This window comes from Tupaia chinensis, unplaced genomic scaffold (genome assembly GCF_000334495.1).
Source record: "Tupaia chinensis unplaced genomic scaffold, TupChi_1.0 Scaffold144255_1, whole genome shotgun sequence".
Taxonomy (NCBI): domain Eukaryota; kingdom Metazoa; phylum Chordata; class Mammalia; order Scandentia; family Tupaiidae; genus Tupaia; species Tupaia belangeri.
Window position 1 is genome coordinate 665,781 of NW_006204113.1, and position 19,996 is coordinate 685,776.

At 38.3% G+C, this 19,996-nt stretch overlaps 1 protein-coding gene across 1 annotated transcript in view; it reads left to right on the forward strand.

The window, feature by feature from the left end:
* BTRC (beta-transducin repeat containing E3 ubiquitin protein ligase) overlaps positions 1-19,996 on the forward strand; it is a 236,702-nt gene that overhangs the window by 119,752 nt on the left and 96,954 nt on the right. The window contains exon 3 of the mRNA XM_006166317.2: positions 6,696-6,773. Within this exon, the coding sequence (XP_006166379.1) occupies positions 6,696-6,773 (78 nt within the window). The remainder of the gene's footprint in view (positions 1-6,695; positions 6,774-19,996) is intronic.

Sequence of the window (19,996 nt, forward strand, 5' to 3'; positions counted from 1 at the left end):
TGGCCTAAGAAATAGATACTTGAACTAACATGGAAAGTAAGTTATGTACAATCTTTTTTCAGAAATATTTTAATATAATGCTGCTATTTGTAGAATGTTACTCAAGGGCTGCATCTGTATGTAGTCTGCACATTCTGCAGATTATTTACTATAATGAAATGTTCTGCTGGAGTGTTGGGAGTGAGTTGTTTTCAATAGTCAGGTTTGCCTATGGTTTGCTTAGGGTTAAGTGGTAGAATATACTTTTAATTACGTTTGATGAAATTTACCCCAAAAAGCTGACTTTTTTTTTTTGGCTTTAACTACTATTTTCCGTTTCTTTTTCTTTCTTTCTTTCTTTCTTTCTTTTGCTATAGAGTGCATGTGCTCACTGGGAAGACAGAGACAGAAAGCAAGAAATTGCCCCCCAGGGGGGATGGCCATGCCACAATCCCTTCTTCTCCATTCTCCTCTCAGGATCTTGGGCATGCATGTACATGCTCCCGGCATGAGTTTAAGCCACCGGGTCCTGGACTCGAACCATGGTCGATTACATGAGTCTAGCGACATAGCCATTACGCTAACTACTGGTCCCACTATTTCTCATTTCTTAACATTTTATTCTAACTTTGATCTGTTAATTATTTTGACATAATTTTAGATTTACAAAAAAGTTGAAAGTAGAATACAAAGAATCCCCTTATATCATTGACACAGATTATATTCATTTATGTTATTTTTTCTGAACCACTTGAAAATTATAGATATATAGACATATATGCTTTTAATCCTAAATGTTTTAGTGTATATTTTCCCAAAATAAAGACTTTCTTTTTAAAGTAATTATTTATTTTATTTTATTCATTATTACTCTTAATTCTTAATTTGCTATAGGGCACATGTGCTCACCAGAGAGAGATAGAGAAGGAAAGTAAGAAAGCAAGCCACCAGTTTCGGTACTCAAATCATGGGGGGCCATGTGGGAGTTTGCCCTTAACCACCATACCACCTGCCAGCCCCAATGACTTCCTTTTATTATTTCTTTTTTTGAGAGATTTTTGCTATAGGACACATGTGGTTGCCGGAGAGCCAGAGAGCCAGAAATCACCCCCCAGGGGGGATGGCCATGCCACAATCCCTTCTCCTCTCAGGGTTTTCAGCACGCATGGACACGTGCCTAGCATGAGTTTTAAGCCACTAGGTCCGGGACTCAAACCATGGTCAACTATGTGGGATCCAGTGACATAATCATTATGCCATCTGCTGACCCCGGGACTTCCTTTTAAATAACCACAGTACAAATGATCAAAATCAGGAATTGAGCAGATGAACAAACTGGTACATCATGCAGGGAAATACTGCTTGGCCATAAAATTGAGAGAAATACTGATATATTTAACAACATAAATAGATCTGAAACATATTGGGCTAAATGAAAATTCCAAAGCCACATTCAAAAGGTTACATATTATATGATTTGTTTATATGACATTGTCAAAAAGGCAAAATTATGGTAAAAAAAAAGACAGGTGGGAAAGAGCTGTAAAAGAGCATTAAAAGGGAATTGGGGAGTGATGGAATTGCTTCATATCTTGATTTTGTTGTAGTTGTTACACAATTATTAGCTTTTGTCAAAACTTACTGAACTGTATGCCAAAAAAGAGTCAGTTTTTCTTTATAAAGTTTAGAAGTGTGGAAACAATCAGAAAATTAATGTTGGTACAGTGTTACTAGCTTGTCTAGAGACTTTACTCAGATTTTTTTTTGATTGTCCCAATAATATTTTCATTGGGAAAAGAAAATATCAGATCATAAGTTACATTTATTTGTTATTTCTCTTGTATTTCTGTTCAACTGAAACAAATCCTTAGTCTGTCTTTGTCGTTCATGACCTTGACTTGTTCCCTGTTTCTGGCTAGTGTATGTGCACACATGTGAGAGAGGACGCACGTCGTAATGGGGCTGGTCACATCACAGGCCTTTTTTCATCCCTTCAGGATCCTGGGCATGCAAGTACTTGTGTTTTTTAAACTTCCAGGGCTGAGATTTGAACTGCTGTCGGACATGTGGGATCTGGTTCCCTCTTAACTGCCGCACTATGGGACCAGCCCAACTTCAACATTTTTTGTTAAGTAATTTTATAGAATGTCCTTTTTGGGGAGATAGTCTGACATTTTTTATGAGTAGATTCAGGTTTTGTATTTGGGGCAAGACTTCATCAGAAGTCACATGTTCAGAAGTCATGACGTGTTCTTGGTACATCATGTCAAGAGACACATAATGTTGGGGTTTCTATCAGATTTCTCCATGGTGAGGTGACTATTTTCCACTTTGTATCTTTTAAATATTTTTTTGGAGAAATACTTTGAGATTACTAACCATCCTGCTTTACGTCAGACTTTCACCCACTAATTTTAGCATCCATTGATGATTTTTGCCAAACCAGCTACTTATCCTTAAGCAGAACTTACTGGACCTAGTCTAGCTTGGTGTCCCAGGTCACTTATGCACGTTGCTTATTGAGATTCCTCATAGCTAAAGAAACAAGGGATAACTGTGTTGCTGAGCTCTCCTGGGTGATGTTAGAGAGGCTCTGAGGACCTTCGAGGCAACCACTTAGGTACACGTGGCCATTTCATCTTTCCTTGCTACCTTCACAGCTGTAGAGCTGTCTGTCTCCATTCTGCACCTCATTTTCACCACTAAGAGGGTACCGCCTCCTTGCTGCTAAGATCATGACTCTTAATGTCCCTACCTCTATTTTATGCAAGAGCAGAGTTGGATTTTTTTGCTTTGCACTGATTTCTCATATGTTGGTTGGTCTGGAGTAAACGTTTTGAGTTAATCTGTTTACAAAGGTCTAGCTATAACAGTGTTTATAGGGGCTTTTTCCCCCTTTTTCATGTTCATTAAGTTATTATTTTTAATACTACCTATATACCCTTTGTCCTGATGGAATAGAGAGGGCTAGAAGCTCCTCAGAAGCTCTGTGGCCTACTCTCAGGGGGTAATTACCCCTAGCTCCATTCACCTTTTCACTCCTTAGATATTCTCCTAGTACAGACCCAGTCAGAGTCAGAAAATTGAGGGTCAGGAGGAAGACAGTTGTCCACATGGGCTACTCATCCTATTAGGTTCAGATCACTTTTCTCTTTCTCTTTTTCTTTTCTTTTTTTTTTTTTTTTTTGGTATAGATGGGTTTACCACCAACTGTATTTCAGCTCAAGCACCTATAGGGTAAATGTGATTTGTAATATATTCAGTACAATAAACTTCCACCAAAAAGTAATTAGGCTTCCAAATTATATAATGACATTTCAACAAAACATAGTTAACTTTGCAGTATATGGTTTTACATTGAATTAAATAGGTTTAGATTATCTGATGTGGTTCATTTTATTTCAAGGAAGGTAGAACTTCATGACCTGGGGAATAGTTGCTAGCAAATTATAAGTTTATAATTGAATATTGGCTTGTTTATTTACTTTTTTTTTTTTTAGAGAGAGAGATTTTTGCTAGAGGAAACATGCACTACTGGAGAGACAGAGAGATGGAGAGACAGAAAGCAAGAAGTCACCATCTCGGGGGAGAGCCACACCACAGTCTCTTCTCCTTCATTCTCCTCTCAGGATCTTGGGCATGCATGCACACATGCCTGACGTGACTTTCAAGCCACTGGGTCCGGGACTCAAACCACGATCGGCCATGTGGGAGTCCAGCAGTATACCATTATGCCATCTCCTGGTCCCCTGGCTTGTTTTTATTATGTAAGACATTTAGTCTGGACACTTAAAACATTGATCTCTTCTTTTTTTAAAGAAAGTATATGGGCCAGCCGCTTTCCACATGGGCTACTCATCCTATTAGGTTCAGATCACTTTTCTCTTTCTCTTTTTCTTTTCTTTTTTTTTTTTTTTTTTTGGTATAGATGGGTTTACCACCAACTGTATTTCAGCTCAAGCACCTATAGGGTAAATGTGATTTGTAATATATTCAGTACAATAAACTTCCACCAAAAAGTAATTAGGCTTCCAAATTATATAATGACATTTCAACAAAACATAGTTAACTTTGCAGTATATGGTTTTACATTGAATTAAATAGGTTTAGATTATCTGATGTGGTTCATTTTATTTCAAGGAAGGTAGAACTTCATGACCTGGGGAATAGTTGCTAGCAAATTATAAGTTTATAATTGAATATTGGCTTGTTTATTTACTTTTTTTTTTTTTAGAGAGAGAGATTTTTGCTAGAGGAAACATGCACTACTGGAGAGACAGAGAGATGGAGAGACAGAAAGCAAGAAGTCACCATCTCGGGGGAGAGCCACACCACAGTCTCTTCTCCTTCATTCTCCTCTCAGGATCTTGGGCATGCATGCACACATGCCTGACGTGACTTTCAAGCCACTGGGTCCGGGACTCAAACCACGATCGGCCATGTGGGAGTCCAGCAGTATACCATTATGCCATCTCCTGGTCCCCTGGCTTGTTTTTATTATGTAAGACATTTAGTCTGGACACTTAAAACATTGATCTCTTCTTTTTTTAAAGAAAGTATATGGGCCAGCCGCTTAGTGTGGTGTTTAAGGTAGCCGGATTCCACAGGGCTGCATGGCAGCTTGAAAAAACATTCTGGGCACATGTATGTCCATTCCTAAAATCCCAGGTGAGAATGGAACAGTAGGGATTGCTGTGTGGTCAACCTCTCTGAGAGGTGCTTTTTTACTTTGTCTGTCTCTCTCCAGTAAATAAGCAAGCCAGTATTCAATTATGTTATTAATTTGCCCTATAGCAAACTAAAAATAGAGAAAAATGTTTATGGTTTAAAGTTGACCTTTTCCCTTCTTTGCTTGATTATTTTTATCATACACTGCTAGCTTCCTCATTCATTATGTGTAATAGTCATTCCCTCAACTATATCCATCCTCCATTTTTGGGTAGTCTCGACTCCTTTTTTTCCCCCCAAAATGGGGAAGAAAAGAAACCAGAACTTTGAATTTCTTGAGTTTCTGTCTCTTTGCTTGTAATACACGTGGTTTTTCTTCTTTGTCTCAATTTTAGAAACCTTTGCCATAAAGCAATGATTACAAATATAAAATAGCAAGTTAAACCTCATAAGAGATTTCTGCCCAGAAGGAACACTGGAGTACTGGTCTGTCAAGCCAGCTCGCTGTGACGTGCGAAATACACAAATGTTAGCCACAGAGGTTTTCAGAAGGGTCTTTGAATGACTGTACGTTATTTATCCTTCAGTATCTATTATTATTATTAGCATTTGCTATAGGGTATGTGTGCTCACCAGAAAGAGGGAGGAAAGGGAGAAATCACTCCCGGGGCGGTGGGAGCTGGCGGCATCTTACTCCTCCTTTCGTCTCCTCTCAGAATTTGGGGCATGTGCACCCACACGCCTGTTGTGATTTTTTTCAAAGTTGCAGCATTCAGGACTCAAACCATGGAGTTGACCAGCTCACTTAACTACTGTGCCACCTGGCTGGTCCGGCCCCTCAGTATCTTTTAAAGTTTAACATGTAAAATATATGTTACAAACCAAAAAAAAAGTAACTTTATATATAGATTTAAAACACAGTACTAATTGTATAATAGTTACATACTGGTATGAGGAATTTTAGATAAATTTGTGCTAGAAATAATTTGTGGATCTAAAAATAAAATAACTCCTCAGTTGGAATGTGCTGATATATATGTAATGTAATCAGTATTTCAAGTGTAAATTTTAAAATACTAATTTAATTTTGCAAATGTAGTTCTGAAAAATATAACCTAAATAATATGTCATTTGAGTTTTCTTCAGATGATGATTTATGTATGCTGACTAGCAGATTTTTAGCACCACTGAACTCATTTTCAATTGTATTGTTGTCTCCCTTGCTCCCCAATCTAAGTACTATATAAATCCCCATTGACATTTTAGGGTCTGAGAGCTACTCTTTGAGGTGAGAGTGACAACAAATGGACTCCAGTCCTAAACTGTTAATTAAATACTATTGTTGGGCCAACAGGTGGTGTGGTGGTTAACGTGCTGGACACTCACTCCCACGTGGCTGACCACGGTTCAAGTCCCAGACTCGGTGGCTTGCTTTCTCACTTTCCTTCTCTCTGTGTGTCTGTGTTTCTCTGGTCAAATTAAAATAAATGAATGAATAAATAAAATTAAATAAATCATTTTTAAAATACTATTATTTTGTGCTAAGTATTATGCTACTTTTATTGAAGAAAGGAAAACCAGATCTGAGGAGAAGGAGCAAGGACTGTCTTTTAGGACCCAGACTTGGGGATCTGTACCAACCAAACGTTGCCTATTGTTGAAAACTAATTACCTGAAAGAGTGGGTAATAAGTGTAGTTTAAGCTGCCATCAGCCAAGTATGGACTGGAATTTTCTTGTGTCTATTAAATAAACTAGACCTGTGTCAGAGAAAAATAAATTAAACTTCTAATTAATATTATCGCTTATTCAGTGCTTACATATTGATGGAGTACTTTTACCCATATCTGACATATATTTATTTATATACATGGGCATATGTTTTCCTTTACATATGTGTATGTCTGTATGTATATAAATCTTCAGATGAATAAGTGCATAAATATACATGCTGTTCTAGCTTACAGAATTAGAAATGTAATTCATTTTACTCCCACAAACAAGATTGAAAATAATGAGAACTGAATTAAAGCTTACTTTCTTTCGCAGAATTCCTCAGAGAGAGAAGACTGTAATAATGGCGAACCCCCTAGGAAGATAATACCAGAGAAGAATTCACTTAGACAGGTATGAAATTCAGTCTTACTTAAATAAAAAGCTACCAACAACAAAATACAAGACTGGAGACCCTTGATTTGTCATTCTTTAAACACTAAATCTTAAATTAAGAGCTCTGAAGTTGGTCTGGCCATAGCCATCAATTTCAATCAGGCCACATTGTTCATCCAATCATTTCAAAAGCATCCTAGGTGTAAAGTACAGGACAGTCAGCTGACAACATGTAGTGGAAACAAAATCAAAGAAAACATTTCTGTTTCAGGAAAAGTAAATGCTTCTGAAGTGCAGATGGTAGAATAGTTGACTCTGAACTGTATTTTCCTATTAAGAGTCTTTATAGGGAACCAGCAGTTAACGTAATGGCTATGTCGCTGGACTCCCATGTAGTCGACCGCGGTTTGCATCCCAGACCCGGTGGCTTGGAACTCACGCTGGGCGTGTGTGCGTGCATGCCCAAGATCCTGAGAGGAGAATGGAGGAGAAGGGATTGCGGCGTGACCATCCCCCCTGTGGGGTGATTTCTCGCTTTCTGTCTCTATGTCTCTCTCTGTCTGTCTGGCGAGCGCACGCGCCCTATAGCAAAAAACCTCTCAAAAAAAAAAAAAAAAGAGTCTTTATACATTTAAAATTTAAAAATTAGCAAAAACAGTTCTTCCTTTAATGAAGTATAAGCGCCTTTTAGTCTGAGGAATATTTTTCTTTTTCTAGAAGGCCTATAATTGATGATAAGTTAATTTTTTTTTCTCACTGCTATGCCCACATCTCGAAGAGGTAACCTGTCTTACTTGTGGAAATTCAGTCCCATGGTGCTCTCTTTTTAAGAATTAAAATGTCTAGGTACCAGCAGACTTAATGGTTATGTTGCTGGACTCCCACATGGCCGATTGTGGTTCAAGTCCTGGACCTGGCAGCATAAAACTCAGCTGGGCGGTGAGTTTGGGCATGCATACCCAAAATCCTCAGAGGGGAAGGGATTACAGTGTGGCCAATTGCTCTGAGGAGTGATTTCTCACTTTCTGTCTCTGTCTCTCTGATGAGTGCATGCACCCTACAGTAAAAATCTCTCTTAGAAAAAAGAAAGAAAAGAAAAGAATTAAAATGTCCAAAAAATGCTGACTGAAAATTTGTTCTTCTCGCTGTCTGTAGTAACCTCTAACATTTTCCTTGCTCATTGACAACTAAAACAAGTTCTTATGGTGTTGCCATAGAATAAGTATGCCATCTATTCATATTAAACATCAAACTGATAAGATGAACACCAGCAGCAGTAAGAATTATTTTAATTTACTTGCATTTATGACATTGTTCTAGAAAATAGGAGACAGGATCTAATACTTGTTGAACACCATCCATGAACATGGTACTTATTTAATCCTCACAATAACCCAGGAAAATTATTATGTATGATGTGATTTTCAATTTACAGATTTAAAAAAATGGAGGCCTGGAGAAGTTAGATGACTTATCTGCTAATCAGTGATTTGAAAATCAGATCTCAGTGCTGCCAAAATGTTTCTGACTCCAGTTGGATACAATATTAATTCAGAGAGAAACTACTTGAAATAATGGTACACCATGTCTTTATGTACTATGTTTAAAATATTTTTGGATGGGTACTTTCTCCTTTTTTATAAAATTACTTAGTAAATAGAATCAATTCAGGAAGCGCTGTTAAAAAAAACCAAAAGCCTAAGGATCAGTAATTGATGTTGAGACAGTTACAGATTTAACTGTGTGGAGATTCAGCACCTGATCTGTAAATCTAAGTCAATAGAACAATATTGAATAAGAGAACTTTGGAGGTGGAAACACTCTGCCCACTATATAGAAACAACCGTCAGAAAACAGTGACGCGACAAAAAGTTTTGGCAACTTTATTTAAGCTAACAAACGAATTTTCACTCTGCAAAGTTATAAATTAATTTTAATAGGCTGATCCAGATGGTCCATTTGGAAAATGGATAGGCTGATCTGTTGAAAATTAAACTAAATTTATCTCTCTCATACTTCAAACTGAAGCAAGAGAGAGAATCGTGCCTATTAAGTCCAGCACATACAGATGGACCAGCAGGTCACACATGGGACTAATCTGATTCATTTTAAAAATAAATGCATACATTATTGAATCATTTTCTACTTGCAAGATCTGTTGTGTGCAGTATTTGAATGAGGTTTAATGTTTTCTTTTTCACTGCTGTTTTAGCAGGTTCTTATCACCCCCCCACACACTTTAATTTCCTCCCCCCACTCACCCTTAGTGCGCCAAAATGATTTTTCTAATATCTGTCATTCAGTGTTGAGATCCAAGCTCTGGAGATTAATTAGGTCATGAGGCTTCCCCCCTCCCTTCATTGTAAAGGTTTTTATCTCCATTCTCTTTGTGAAGAGCATGAACTCAATGTTCTTGGAAAGAGAAATGGCCTTTAGAAACAGTAAAGTAGGAGATCCTCCTGGGGCCTTCAGAGTCTTTTAGCTTCTGGGTGTTTTAACAGCCCCATGAATGCAGATTTGTAAATTTATTGCAGTGCCATCTGTTTTTTTGCTCGAACCAGATTACTGTTGGCTTGTGTCTGTCTATTGTGGTGGTCACTCCCCGGGAGCTTGCCCTCTCAATCTTGGGGAACAGTGATGAATAGCAGGGGTCAATAGAAGCGGGTCACAGGGCAGCTGTCCAGCACTGCCCTGAACTTGATTACCCCACTGCTGATTTTTTAAAAGTAGGAGTAATATCTAAGCTGTTTAAACTCCCCCTTCTCTCTATTGCGTATGACAATAATGAAGTGCCAATGGCTGTTTTGTGTTGTTTTTCTCACATAGTCAAGTTCTGTAGACAAAAAGATGTCAAGACCACCCTATTCTGCCTATTGACATAAGTAGAATTTGTCTCATGTGGGACAATCCCTATAAGGTTGAGATGCTTTTGCAGATATTTCTAATGGGAATCTCGGGAGCTCTTTCATCGCTGATAATAAAAGTTGTTATGTTCTAACAATTTAGCATTTTTAAAAACGAACTTTATACTTTACCAATAATGTGGGAAAGTTTACCATTCTACATAGGACAGGACCACATGTTAATTTGGAAAGCTGCTGAAGTGTAGGAGGAGCTAAAATTAACATTTTTTAAAAAAGGAATATTACAAATAACTTTATGCCAAAAATTCGACAACTTAGATGAAAGGAACAAATTCCTTCAAAAATACAGCATACCAAAACAAATACAAGGCGAAACAAAACGTGTGTCTATTAAAGAAATTCAGTTAATTTTCAGGAGGCCTGTATGTTTTCACTGGTAATTCAGTAAACATTTAAGGAAGAAATCCTACTAGTCTTACAGATTCTTTCAGAAAATAGAAGAAAGAATACTTTGTTGTATAGGCTTGTAGTATTAGGCCACCATTGCATTAATTCCAGAACCTGAAAAGACGGGACTAGAAAAAGAAATACTGAAGGAGAAAGTTGGGAGACACTGCTTGGTGTCATCGGCTCTTTTCTTTTCTATCCCTGTTCTCCCAGCATGGGAAAGAGGGAGGGTCAGGGAGTAGGGAAGTTAAACAGTGTACCCTTGGAAAGTAAATTCTGCTACTTTCAGAGTAATCTCCTCATCTCTTGGCATTTAATAAAGAATGAGCTTGTATTTTAAGGTCATGAAAAGTAGCTACAGTTTTCTTTCTGCTTTTACTTCTAACATAGGAAGCCGAAGCCAAGGACAGTAGCCACGGTTCCCACAGCATGTATTTGGATCTGCAATAGAGGGCAAAGGCCTGGGGAGACAGGAAAGTGCCCATTACTTTTTGAAAATGTAGCATTACAACATGCAACTCTTCTTTGCTTCACATTGGTGCTAATAGGATCTGTCAGCCCTGCCTTTTCTCTGTAATTGAGTAAATTGTGACCGCTGTCTAATCCTGCTCCCATCCCCCTTCCCTTTGTGTGTGTGTCCACTTACCGTCCTGAGAACGTGGGCAGTGATAAATAAAGCATTGAGTAGAGCGCTCTCAACTCTTTGAAAGCAGCATGATGCCAGCCCTCTAGTTATATTTCTTTAAGTGTTTACGTTTTTCTGTATTCTTTCTCTTGTGTAGCTGGAACCCTGGGGATGCAAAGCCATGAGAGAGGCCAAGAAGCTAACAAAGTAGCTGTCTCCCTTGTTAGCTTGTTCCTTTATTCTTTAAAAACAAGATAAAAACCATCTGGCTCAGGGCATTACATTTTCCTCCCCCATGCACCTCTATAGATGGAGACTTCACCTGCAGTGAGGGTTTACATTGATTAGGGAGGGAGCAGTAATTCAAGCTTCCATCCTCTCCAAGGATACTTTGCAGTCTTTAAAGGTGCTGACCCACTGAGTTAAACTGTCAGGGGAGGATAAAAAAGTAGCTTCATCCCAGGAGGTAACAGCTGCCAGGTTTTCAACACCTTGCACGCTGCTGGAAAAATGTCACAATTGTCAGCTGAAAGAAAAATGACTGTGTTGTCATCTTCCGTTAATGACTGGACCTTATAAAAGGAACTACGTAAGGCTTTTGGAAGGAATAAGTAGCTTTTTTTTTTTTTTGCCTATCCTTCCCCCACTTCCCTGCCTTCCTAATGCCATTATGTACGTGGGCATGGAGTAGATTCACACACTCAAAAAACAAACAAAAAAACAGTGAAGACTTTAAAAGGAAGACAGCTAGTGTAAACATGGAAGTCTGTGGGCATAGCTCCTTTATACAGTTGGCTGAGTAGGAGGAAAAGCACATCAGTGACACAAAATGACATTATACTGTGTATTAACAAAACAACAACAACAACAAAAAGTCATTCATAAGCCAGTGAACTGAGAGAAAACATACTGTATTTCTGTTCTTTGGAGGACAATTTGTTTTCAGACAGCATCCAGATGGGTAAATACCACGGCATTTCCTTTTTCATTTTCCTTTTTCAAGAGAACAGCTTCTTTTCTTCCTTTAAACACACACACACACACACACACACACACACACACACACACACACACACACACACACACACACACACACACACACACAGATTTTACAGAATTTACTTCCTTTCATAGCTCTGTAATGTTCAGATATGATGGCATTCCCTTCTTTCTGATTTGATTTATGAGGGGGGAAAGGTTTAATGAAGTCCCTGATATCAGACAGGCAGATTTTTTTTTCTATTTGTTTTAGGTTAGTCATTTTAATTGTATTGAGTAATTAGAAGGTACACACAGCCAAGGGAGCTTTGTTCTGATAATTGCTCAAGAAAACCCGGTCCCTATCTGGACTGCTTTGTGTTAAGACACTTCTCCCTCTAGTGGCAATAGTAAGCACTTTGGTTTGGCAGTAGGCAAGGTGTAATTGCAATATGACAAACTATGCTTAAGGGACTATCATGTAAATACTTTAGTTGGGGGTTTGGCATTATTTCATTATATATGTGTAGAGTTTTTTTTTTTTAAACCCTACCTCCCTCCCTCTCTCTTTTTTTTTCTCCCTTTCCTGAAGTGCTTTGGGCTTTGGATGGAAAAAATTGCCTGAAATGTTTATTAAAAAAAAAAAAAAAAAAAAAAACCTGCAGAGCATTCTGGGTAATGTTTTGCAGCTTGACTTAATTTTAGTCATCTATTTTAATTACCTATTTATAAAAATGCTTTTGCATTTGTAGACATTATTTAATACTTTGGAAGAAGCACCTCATTTGAAATAAATAAATAAAGTGTACTTATTTTAAATAGTCCATGTAAAAGACCTTAAAGGTAATTAATGTTGGTCTCTTAAGTAAGACAAAAGTGATCCTTCTGAATCTGATGAAGTGATTTGTTTATATAACTTCCCACTTCTGCTGAATCCTTCAGAGTCTAATAACATTTTTTTAAAAACATGGTTTGGCAATTTGTGCCTAGCTACAGAAACCCTTTTTCAAAAAAGAAGCAATTTAATAACCAGCTTTCTTGAAATTACTTTGAGCATGGAAGACTGTATAGGGGGTTGGTAGGTTTTTTTAAAATTTTTATTTCAGCGTAATCATTCTTTGATAAATTGTGTAATCACTGCCTTGGTAGAAAAAATATTATTGAACTCCTGGGTTGCAATGACCATAAAAAGTGTATTTTCATATAGAGAGTTGAGATGCTGTAATAAATTATAAAGGAAACAGCTTATATGCTGGTCAAAGTCCATATGGGCCCAATTCATTTTGTGTTCAGTGCTTAATCTGGATGTGCCATGAAAAAAAGAATGGCCAAAAAGGGGGAGGAAACCTATTGTGCCCAGCCTTATGAGTCCTAAAGAAACCCGCCCTAAGAACACCATGGAATGAGATCAGATACAGCTTTGCATCTTTTGAACAAGATTCGTAGCATCCATTTGGCATTTTTGAAGCCTAATTCCGGCTTCCCTAGATGTCTCTTTGTAGTTTGCCTTTTCTATCCCACATTCTTGCTGGGGACATGATTTGATGTTACCATATATCTGAAGGTCCTTCTTCCTCCATCCCATCACCTATCACTAGCTGTTTTCATTATACTATATCTTGTTTTGCTATAGGGCTGCTGAACACATTTCTTAAGCAGCTTTTTGCAAGGTTAAAAGAATGCAGCCTGGTAACAAGTTTGTGTCATTTTAAATATATACCTTCTAGTAAATAAGAAGTCTGGCAATCAATCCCTTTTAGTGTGTTATATGTTTCACCTGACAACTAAACCTTCTATTGATTAGCCATTACTTTGTTAGATAATCCTATGTCATTGAATCCATTGTAAAAAATTAAACTCTTTAAAATGTTTTACCCTAGCAGCATTGTGAAAATTGAAAACTTGTTCAGAATTACAGCCTGCTTTCACAAAGAAGGTAGTTTTCAGCAAGGGATCTTACTGGTTTATGCTTATGTGCTTTATATGTGATATAAAAACGTATTAAAGTACTCCGACGCAAAACTCTCTGCCTCTGGTTGAGCACAGAAGCTACCTTTTCAAATGTTGCACGGGAACAGAACCTATCTTGCCCGTGGCTATTATATTCACCAGTTTGATTTCAAACTGGAAGGAGTCTTATAATACTGCAATATTGAATGGAAATGCTGAATGTTTTAGCCTTTTTATTCCAGACTGGTCAGAGAACTATATGACAAGTTTTGATTTACTAATCTGTGTTTCTTCCTTGGGAGATAAGCAAGACCATTATACCCATCTTATGGATGGAATGCGACGCTCTGGAAACCCACTTAGACTGACATAGAGCTTCTGAATCTATCTGTTGCTCTCCTAAATGTATTATAATCATTTGTGAAGGGAAAAGAGGATCATTTTGAAGGAAAACAAATTTGTTTTTCTATATTCTGTAACTTTTTCCTAAAAAAAAGTACCATGTTTTTATTAATTTGCCAGACAGACTTCTATAATACCTTTCTCTTAAAATGTTAACTGCATATGCCTTTTTAAAAAAAATCTTTATGCAGTGAGCTTTGGGGGGTGGGTTGCCATAAGGGTGTGTGCGCTTGCCAGAGAGGGAGAGAGAGAAGGAAAGTGAGAAATCGGCCCCCAGGGGTATGGCCAATCCACCCCCCCCCACAAACACACACACACACACACACACACACGCACACTCCACTCTCCCCTGGAGACTCCAGGCACTTCATGACGCAGGCTCTGGGACTCCCAACTGTGATCAGCCATGTGGTAATCCAGTGCGTTAACCATCATGCCACCTGCTGGCCACAGTCAATTAGTTTTTGTTTTTGTTTTTGTTTGAGAGGTTTTTGATATAAGGGCACGTGCGCTCGCCAGAGAGACAGAAAACGAGAAATCACCCCCCAGGGGGGATGGCCATGCTGCAATCCCTTTTCCTCCATTCTGCTCTCGGGATCTTGGGCACGCGTGCACACGTACCCGGTGTGAGTTTAATCCACTGGGTCCAAGATTCAAGCTGTGGAAGTTCAGCAACCTAGCCATTGCGCCAACTGCTGGTCCCAACTAGTTTTTGATAAACCTGTCTACCTGCATAATCATGATGCCTATCAAGCTATAGAACCTTTTTATTACCCAAAAACGTTTCCTCAGTCTTCTTCCCAATTTGCCTACTCCATGAATCAGTTATTTTTGTTATAAATTAATCTTGCTTTTTCTAGAATTTCATGTAATGGAATAATACATTTTTTTGAGTCTAGCTTTCACTGAGCATAGTGTTCATGAGATTTGTCTATGTGGCAAAACTGCTATGTTTATTACTACTTTATTCTTTTTTTTTTGTTTTTAAGAGTTTTTTTTTTTTTCTATAGGGCGTGTGCGCTCACCAGACAGACAGAGAGGGACAAAGAGACAGAAAGCAAGAAATCACCTCTCAGGGGGGATGGCCACACCGCAATCCCTTCTCTTCCATTCTCCTCTTGGGATCTTGGGCACGCACGCACACACACGTGCCTGGCGTGAGTTTTAAGCCACCGGGTCCGGGACGCGAACCGCGATCGACGACATGGGAGTCCAGTGACATAGCCATTACGCTAACTGCTGGTCCCAGTACTTTATTCTTTTTTGTTCTTGTTATGTTGAATAGATATACTACAGTTTTTGTTCTACGATTTTCTAAGTATATATGTATATATTTTAAATATATGTGTGTATATATATATATATATATATGATTGGCAATGGCTTTTTATAAAAAATAATTACTTAATTTCATGGGGTTTTTTTTGAGAAATTTTTTGCTATAAGGCATATGTGCTTGCTGGAGAGCCCACGAGAGAGACAGAAAGTAAAAAAATCACCCCCCAGGGATGATAGCTACACTACAGTCCCCTCGCCTCCATTTGCCTCTTGGGATTTTGGGCAAGCATGCACACACACCTTGCATGAGTTTCAAGCCACCATGTCTGGGACTCAAACCACACTTGTCTACGTGGGAGTCCAGTGCCTTAACCATTATGCCAACTACTGGCCCAATTTTATTTTCTTTTTTGAGAGGTTTTTGCTATAGGGTGTGTGCGTTCGCCAGAAAGACAGAGAGAGACAGAGAGACAGAAAGCGAGAAATCACCCTCCAGTGGGGATGGTCATGCTTGGGCACACACACCCACGTACCTGATGTCAGTGTGAGCCACTGGGTCTGGGACTTGAACTGTGGTCAACTACATGAGAGTCCAGAGACATTGTCATTACACCAATTGCTGGTCCCTTAATTATTATTTTTTTAAATGTGCTATACGGCATGTGCACTCACGAGAGAGAGAGAGAGAGAGAGAGAGAGAAAGTTGCCAGGTCTGGGATTGAACTGCGGTTGGCAATGCGGGAGTTGAGTGCCTTGACCACCGTACCACGTGCTGGCCTAGCAGTGCTCTTTTTCACTCTGTGGTGGTATGACCTTCCATAACCTTTTTGCATGGTTTACATGCACTCTTGTGTCTGTGAAGAATTTTTTTACTGAGCGCCTCCCCAGCACCTTCCACTGCCTGTACAGTTTGTTTTCTGTTCTCCTTTTGGTGAACACCTGAACTTTCCATCTTTATAAGTGGTGTTGTTATGACTTTAGCTTTTTAGTGGGTATGTGTTGAGTACTTTTTCATGTGCTTATTGGCTATTCAGAATTTTTTTTTTTTTTAAGGAGTATCTAAGCTTTTAATTGCCTTCTCTCTGTCTCTCTGTTTGGCAAGCACACTTGCCCTCTGGCCAAAAAAAAAAAAAAAAGAAAAGAAAAAAAAATACATAATTGATTTTTGACTGTTGGCTTTGTTTTCTGTCATTTATGAATGAAGACAGTTTTATTTCTTGTTTTCCAGCTTATAAGCCTTTTCTTTCTTTTTCTTATTTTATTGTGTTGGCTGTGAGCTCCAATATAATGTTAAATTGATGTATAAAAGGACATCTTCATCTCATTCCCCCTTTTAGAGAGACAGTATTAAGGCTTTCACCATTGTGTATGGTGTTATTCAGAGCAACTTAGATGGCTTTTCTTTTTTTTTTTTTTTTTTTGGAGAGGTTTTTTTGCTATGGTGTGCTTTTTGGAGATTTTTTTTTTTTGCTATAGGGTGCATGTGCTCGCTAGAAAGACAGAGACAGAGACAGAAAGCGAGAAATCACCCCCCAGGGGGGATGGCTATGTCGCAGTCCTTTCTCCTCCATTCTCCTTTCATGACCTTGGACACACACGCACACACACCTGGCGTGCGTGAAGCCACCAGGTCTGGGACTCAAACCGCAGCCAACTATATGGGAGTCCAGTGACATAGCCATTACACCAACTCTTGGTCCCCTCTTCTTTTTTAATTGCAAGAAGGTACACACACTTGTCAGAGAGAGGGAGGAGAAAGCCTCCCCTACCCCACAATCCCTTCTCCACTGTTTCTCCATACCGTCAGGATTTGGGACATGTGTGCACATGAAGTCAGTGTGTTTTTCTTTTCTTTTTCTTAAAAATAATTACTTAATTTTATTTATTATTATTATATTTTAATTTGACCAGGAAGGGGAAGAGATAAAGTAAGAAAGCAAAAGATAGCAAGCCACCAGAACTGGGACTCAAACTACAAGTCAACCATGTTGGGAGTTCAGCATCTTAACAACCATACCTCTTCCCCCCTCCCCAACTCCCACTCCCCTGCAGTGTGTATTTCAAACCACTGGGACTGGGATTCAGACCATGGTCAGCCATGTGGCATCTGACTCTTTTAACCACTAGGCTTACAGGATCAACCGAGGGAATTCTCTTTTATTTTAGCTTACCGAGATATTTTTTAAATCATGAATAAATGTTCATGTTAGTTAAATGCTTTTTAAAAATCTGAGATCTATCATATAGTCGTCCCCCCTTTATTCTGTTAATATAGTGAATTACATTTTATTTCCTTATGACTTCTAGTTTATATGTGATTGATGTATACCTTTGTGGGCTATAGCATTTTTTTAAAGAATTGTTTTATTTTTTTTATTTACTCATTTTAATTTGACCAGAGAGAGACAGAGTGAGAGAGAGAAAGGGAAACTGAGAAAGCAAGCTGCCAGGTTCGGCACTTAAACCATGGTCGGCCTTGTGGGAGTCTAGTGCCCTTAACCACCATGCCACCTGCCGGCCCCGGGCTATAGCATATTTTAAAGGCTTATACCGTATAGTAATCAAGGATATACATGTATTCATTTTTAACAATGAACATTACATTATGTTATGTACTTTTTTTGTTTTATTCTGGATTATTTTTAAATTTACATTTAGTCACTGTACATCTTTATACTGTACAACATGATTTTCCCGCATGAATACAGTGTATGTTAGTCAAATCAGAGACATTATCATCAAAGGATAATGCCATTTTTGTGTCTCTTAAATGCTTTGTTTCTGCCTTGGTCCTGTCCCTCCCACCATCATATTAATTTTATTGAAATTTTTTGCGTCTGTGTTCATGAGGGATACTAGTCTATGGTTGTCTTTTTCATGTCAGTCAGATTTTGGTGTCAAGCTTATGTTGGATTGATTAATATAAGATGGGAAGTCATCCTTTCCTCCATTTTCTAAAAGGATTTCTGTATGATTCTGTTGTTATTTCTTTAAAATACAATAGAACTTAGCAGTGAAACTGTTTGGGTCTGGAGTTTTCTTTGTGGGAATACTTTTTAGCTTATTTAAATTTATGTGGAAAGATTTTTCTCTCTCTCTCTTTTTGAGAGGGTGTGCACTCTTGCCAAAGAGAAAGCGAGAAATCACCCCCATGAGGTGGCCATGCTGCAATCCCTTCTTCTCCATTTTCCTCTTGGTTGGGATTTTGGGCATGCATGTACACATGCCCGGCATGATCCGGCACTTGAACTGCAGTCAACTACATAGGTGTCCAGCAACATAACCATTCTGCCATCTGCTGGTCTCTTCTCTCTCTCTCTTAAAAATAACTTCAATTTCTTTAATAGGTATGGAGCTCATCAGATATTCTATTTTGTATTGTGTCAGTTTTGGTAATTTGTACCTTTTAACAAATGCTACCTTTAAAAACTTATTTATTCAACAGGTTGTGTTTGTTAATATCTTTTAATACTTAAATGTTCCACCTTGGGCTAATGGGAGCCTTTGTAGGCCGGCTTCTCTGCCCCTTTGACATAATCAGCCATTTTTCCAAGGAACCATGGTTCCCTTAAGTATAGAATGTTATCTATAGTAGAAGCCAAGATTTAAACACCAACTTTTCCTCTCCCTTTTAAATTTTGGCAGAGGGCATACACACTTGCCAGGAGAAACAGACAGAGAGAAAAGGGAAGCGAGAAGGCGCCCCTTATCGGGGATGGTCATGCCATAATCACTTTCCACCATGGGATTTGGGATTTGGGTTCCAACGCACTCATGTCCAGCATCTTTTTCAAGCTGCTGGGTCCAGGACTCAAAATTGTGTAGTTGGCCGTGTGGAATTCGGCTGTCTTAACCACCATGTCATTGGCTTGCCCCACCAACTTTTCCTGAAACTCTGTTTGTATAAGCCACACCGCCTAAGGACAGGGATACGTGATGGTAGGCAATCTTTGTCATTGTGTGGCATATGACTGTATATTTGTTAATCATGAGTTCACATTCATACCTTCAGCTCCAGTCTAACATTAAGAGTTTGCTCTAGATTCATCTTTCTGGGTTTATAATTCCCTTTTCTAATGTAAGAAACTTGATTAGAGATTTTAGTTTTTCTTTTCAGTACTTCAAAAATGTTGTTCCTTTGTCTAGCCTTCACTTGCTGGTGAAGAGCCTGCTATTATTTATATTGTTGCTCCCACGTGTTTAACATCCCTCTTCTCTGACTGCTTTTTTCAGGTTTTTGTCTTTGTCAACAGTTTCTAGCGGTTTCGACGTGTGTGGGGCCTGTGTGTCATTTTCCGCATATTTAACCTGCCTGTGGTTTGTTGATCTTCAGTCAGTAGGCCAGTGGCTTTCACTATTTCTTTTGGTTTCCCATTCTCTCTTCGTTGGGCTTCTGACATTGTCACACAGATGACTGAGACTGTTCTTTATCTTTTTTTCTCTTTTTACTCTTTGTTCTTTGGTTTATATTATTTCAATAATTTGTCTTCAAATTCATTGAACTTTTTTTCTGCCACTTCCACTGTGCTTTTAAACCTAAGTAGTACATTTTAAATTTAAAATAATACACTTTTCAGTGTTAAAATTTATATTTAGTTCATTTTAAGTTTCCATTTTTTTTTTCTGGTGAAATTTTCTATCTGTTCACTCATTGTGATTATGTCTTTTATTTAAGTTATTGAACATCTTTATTATAG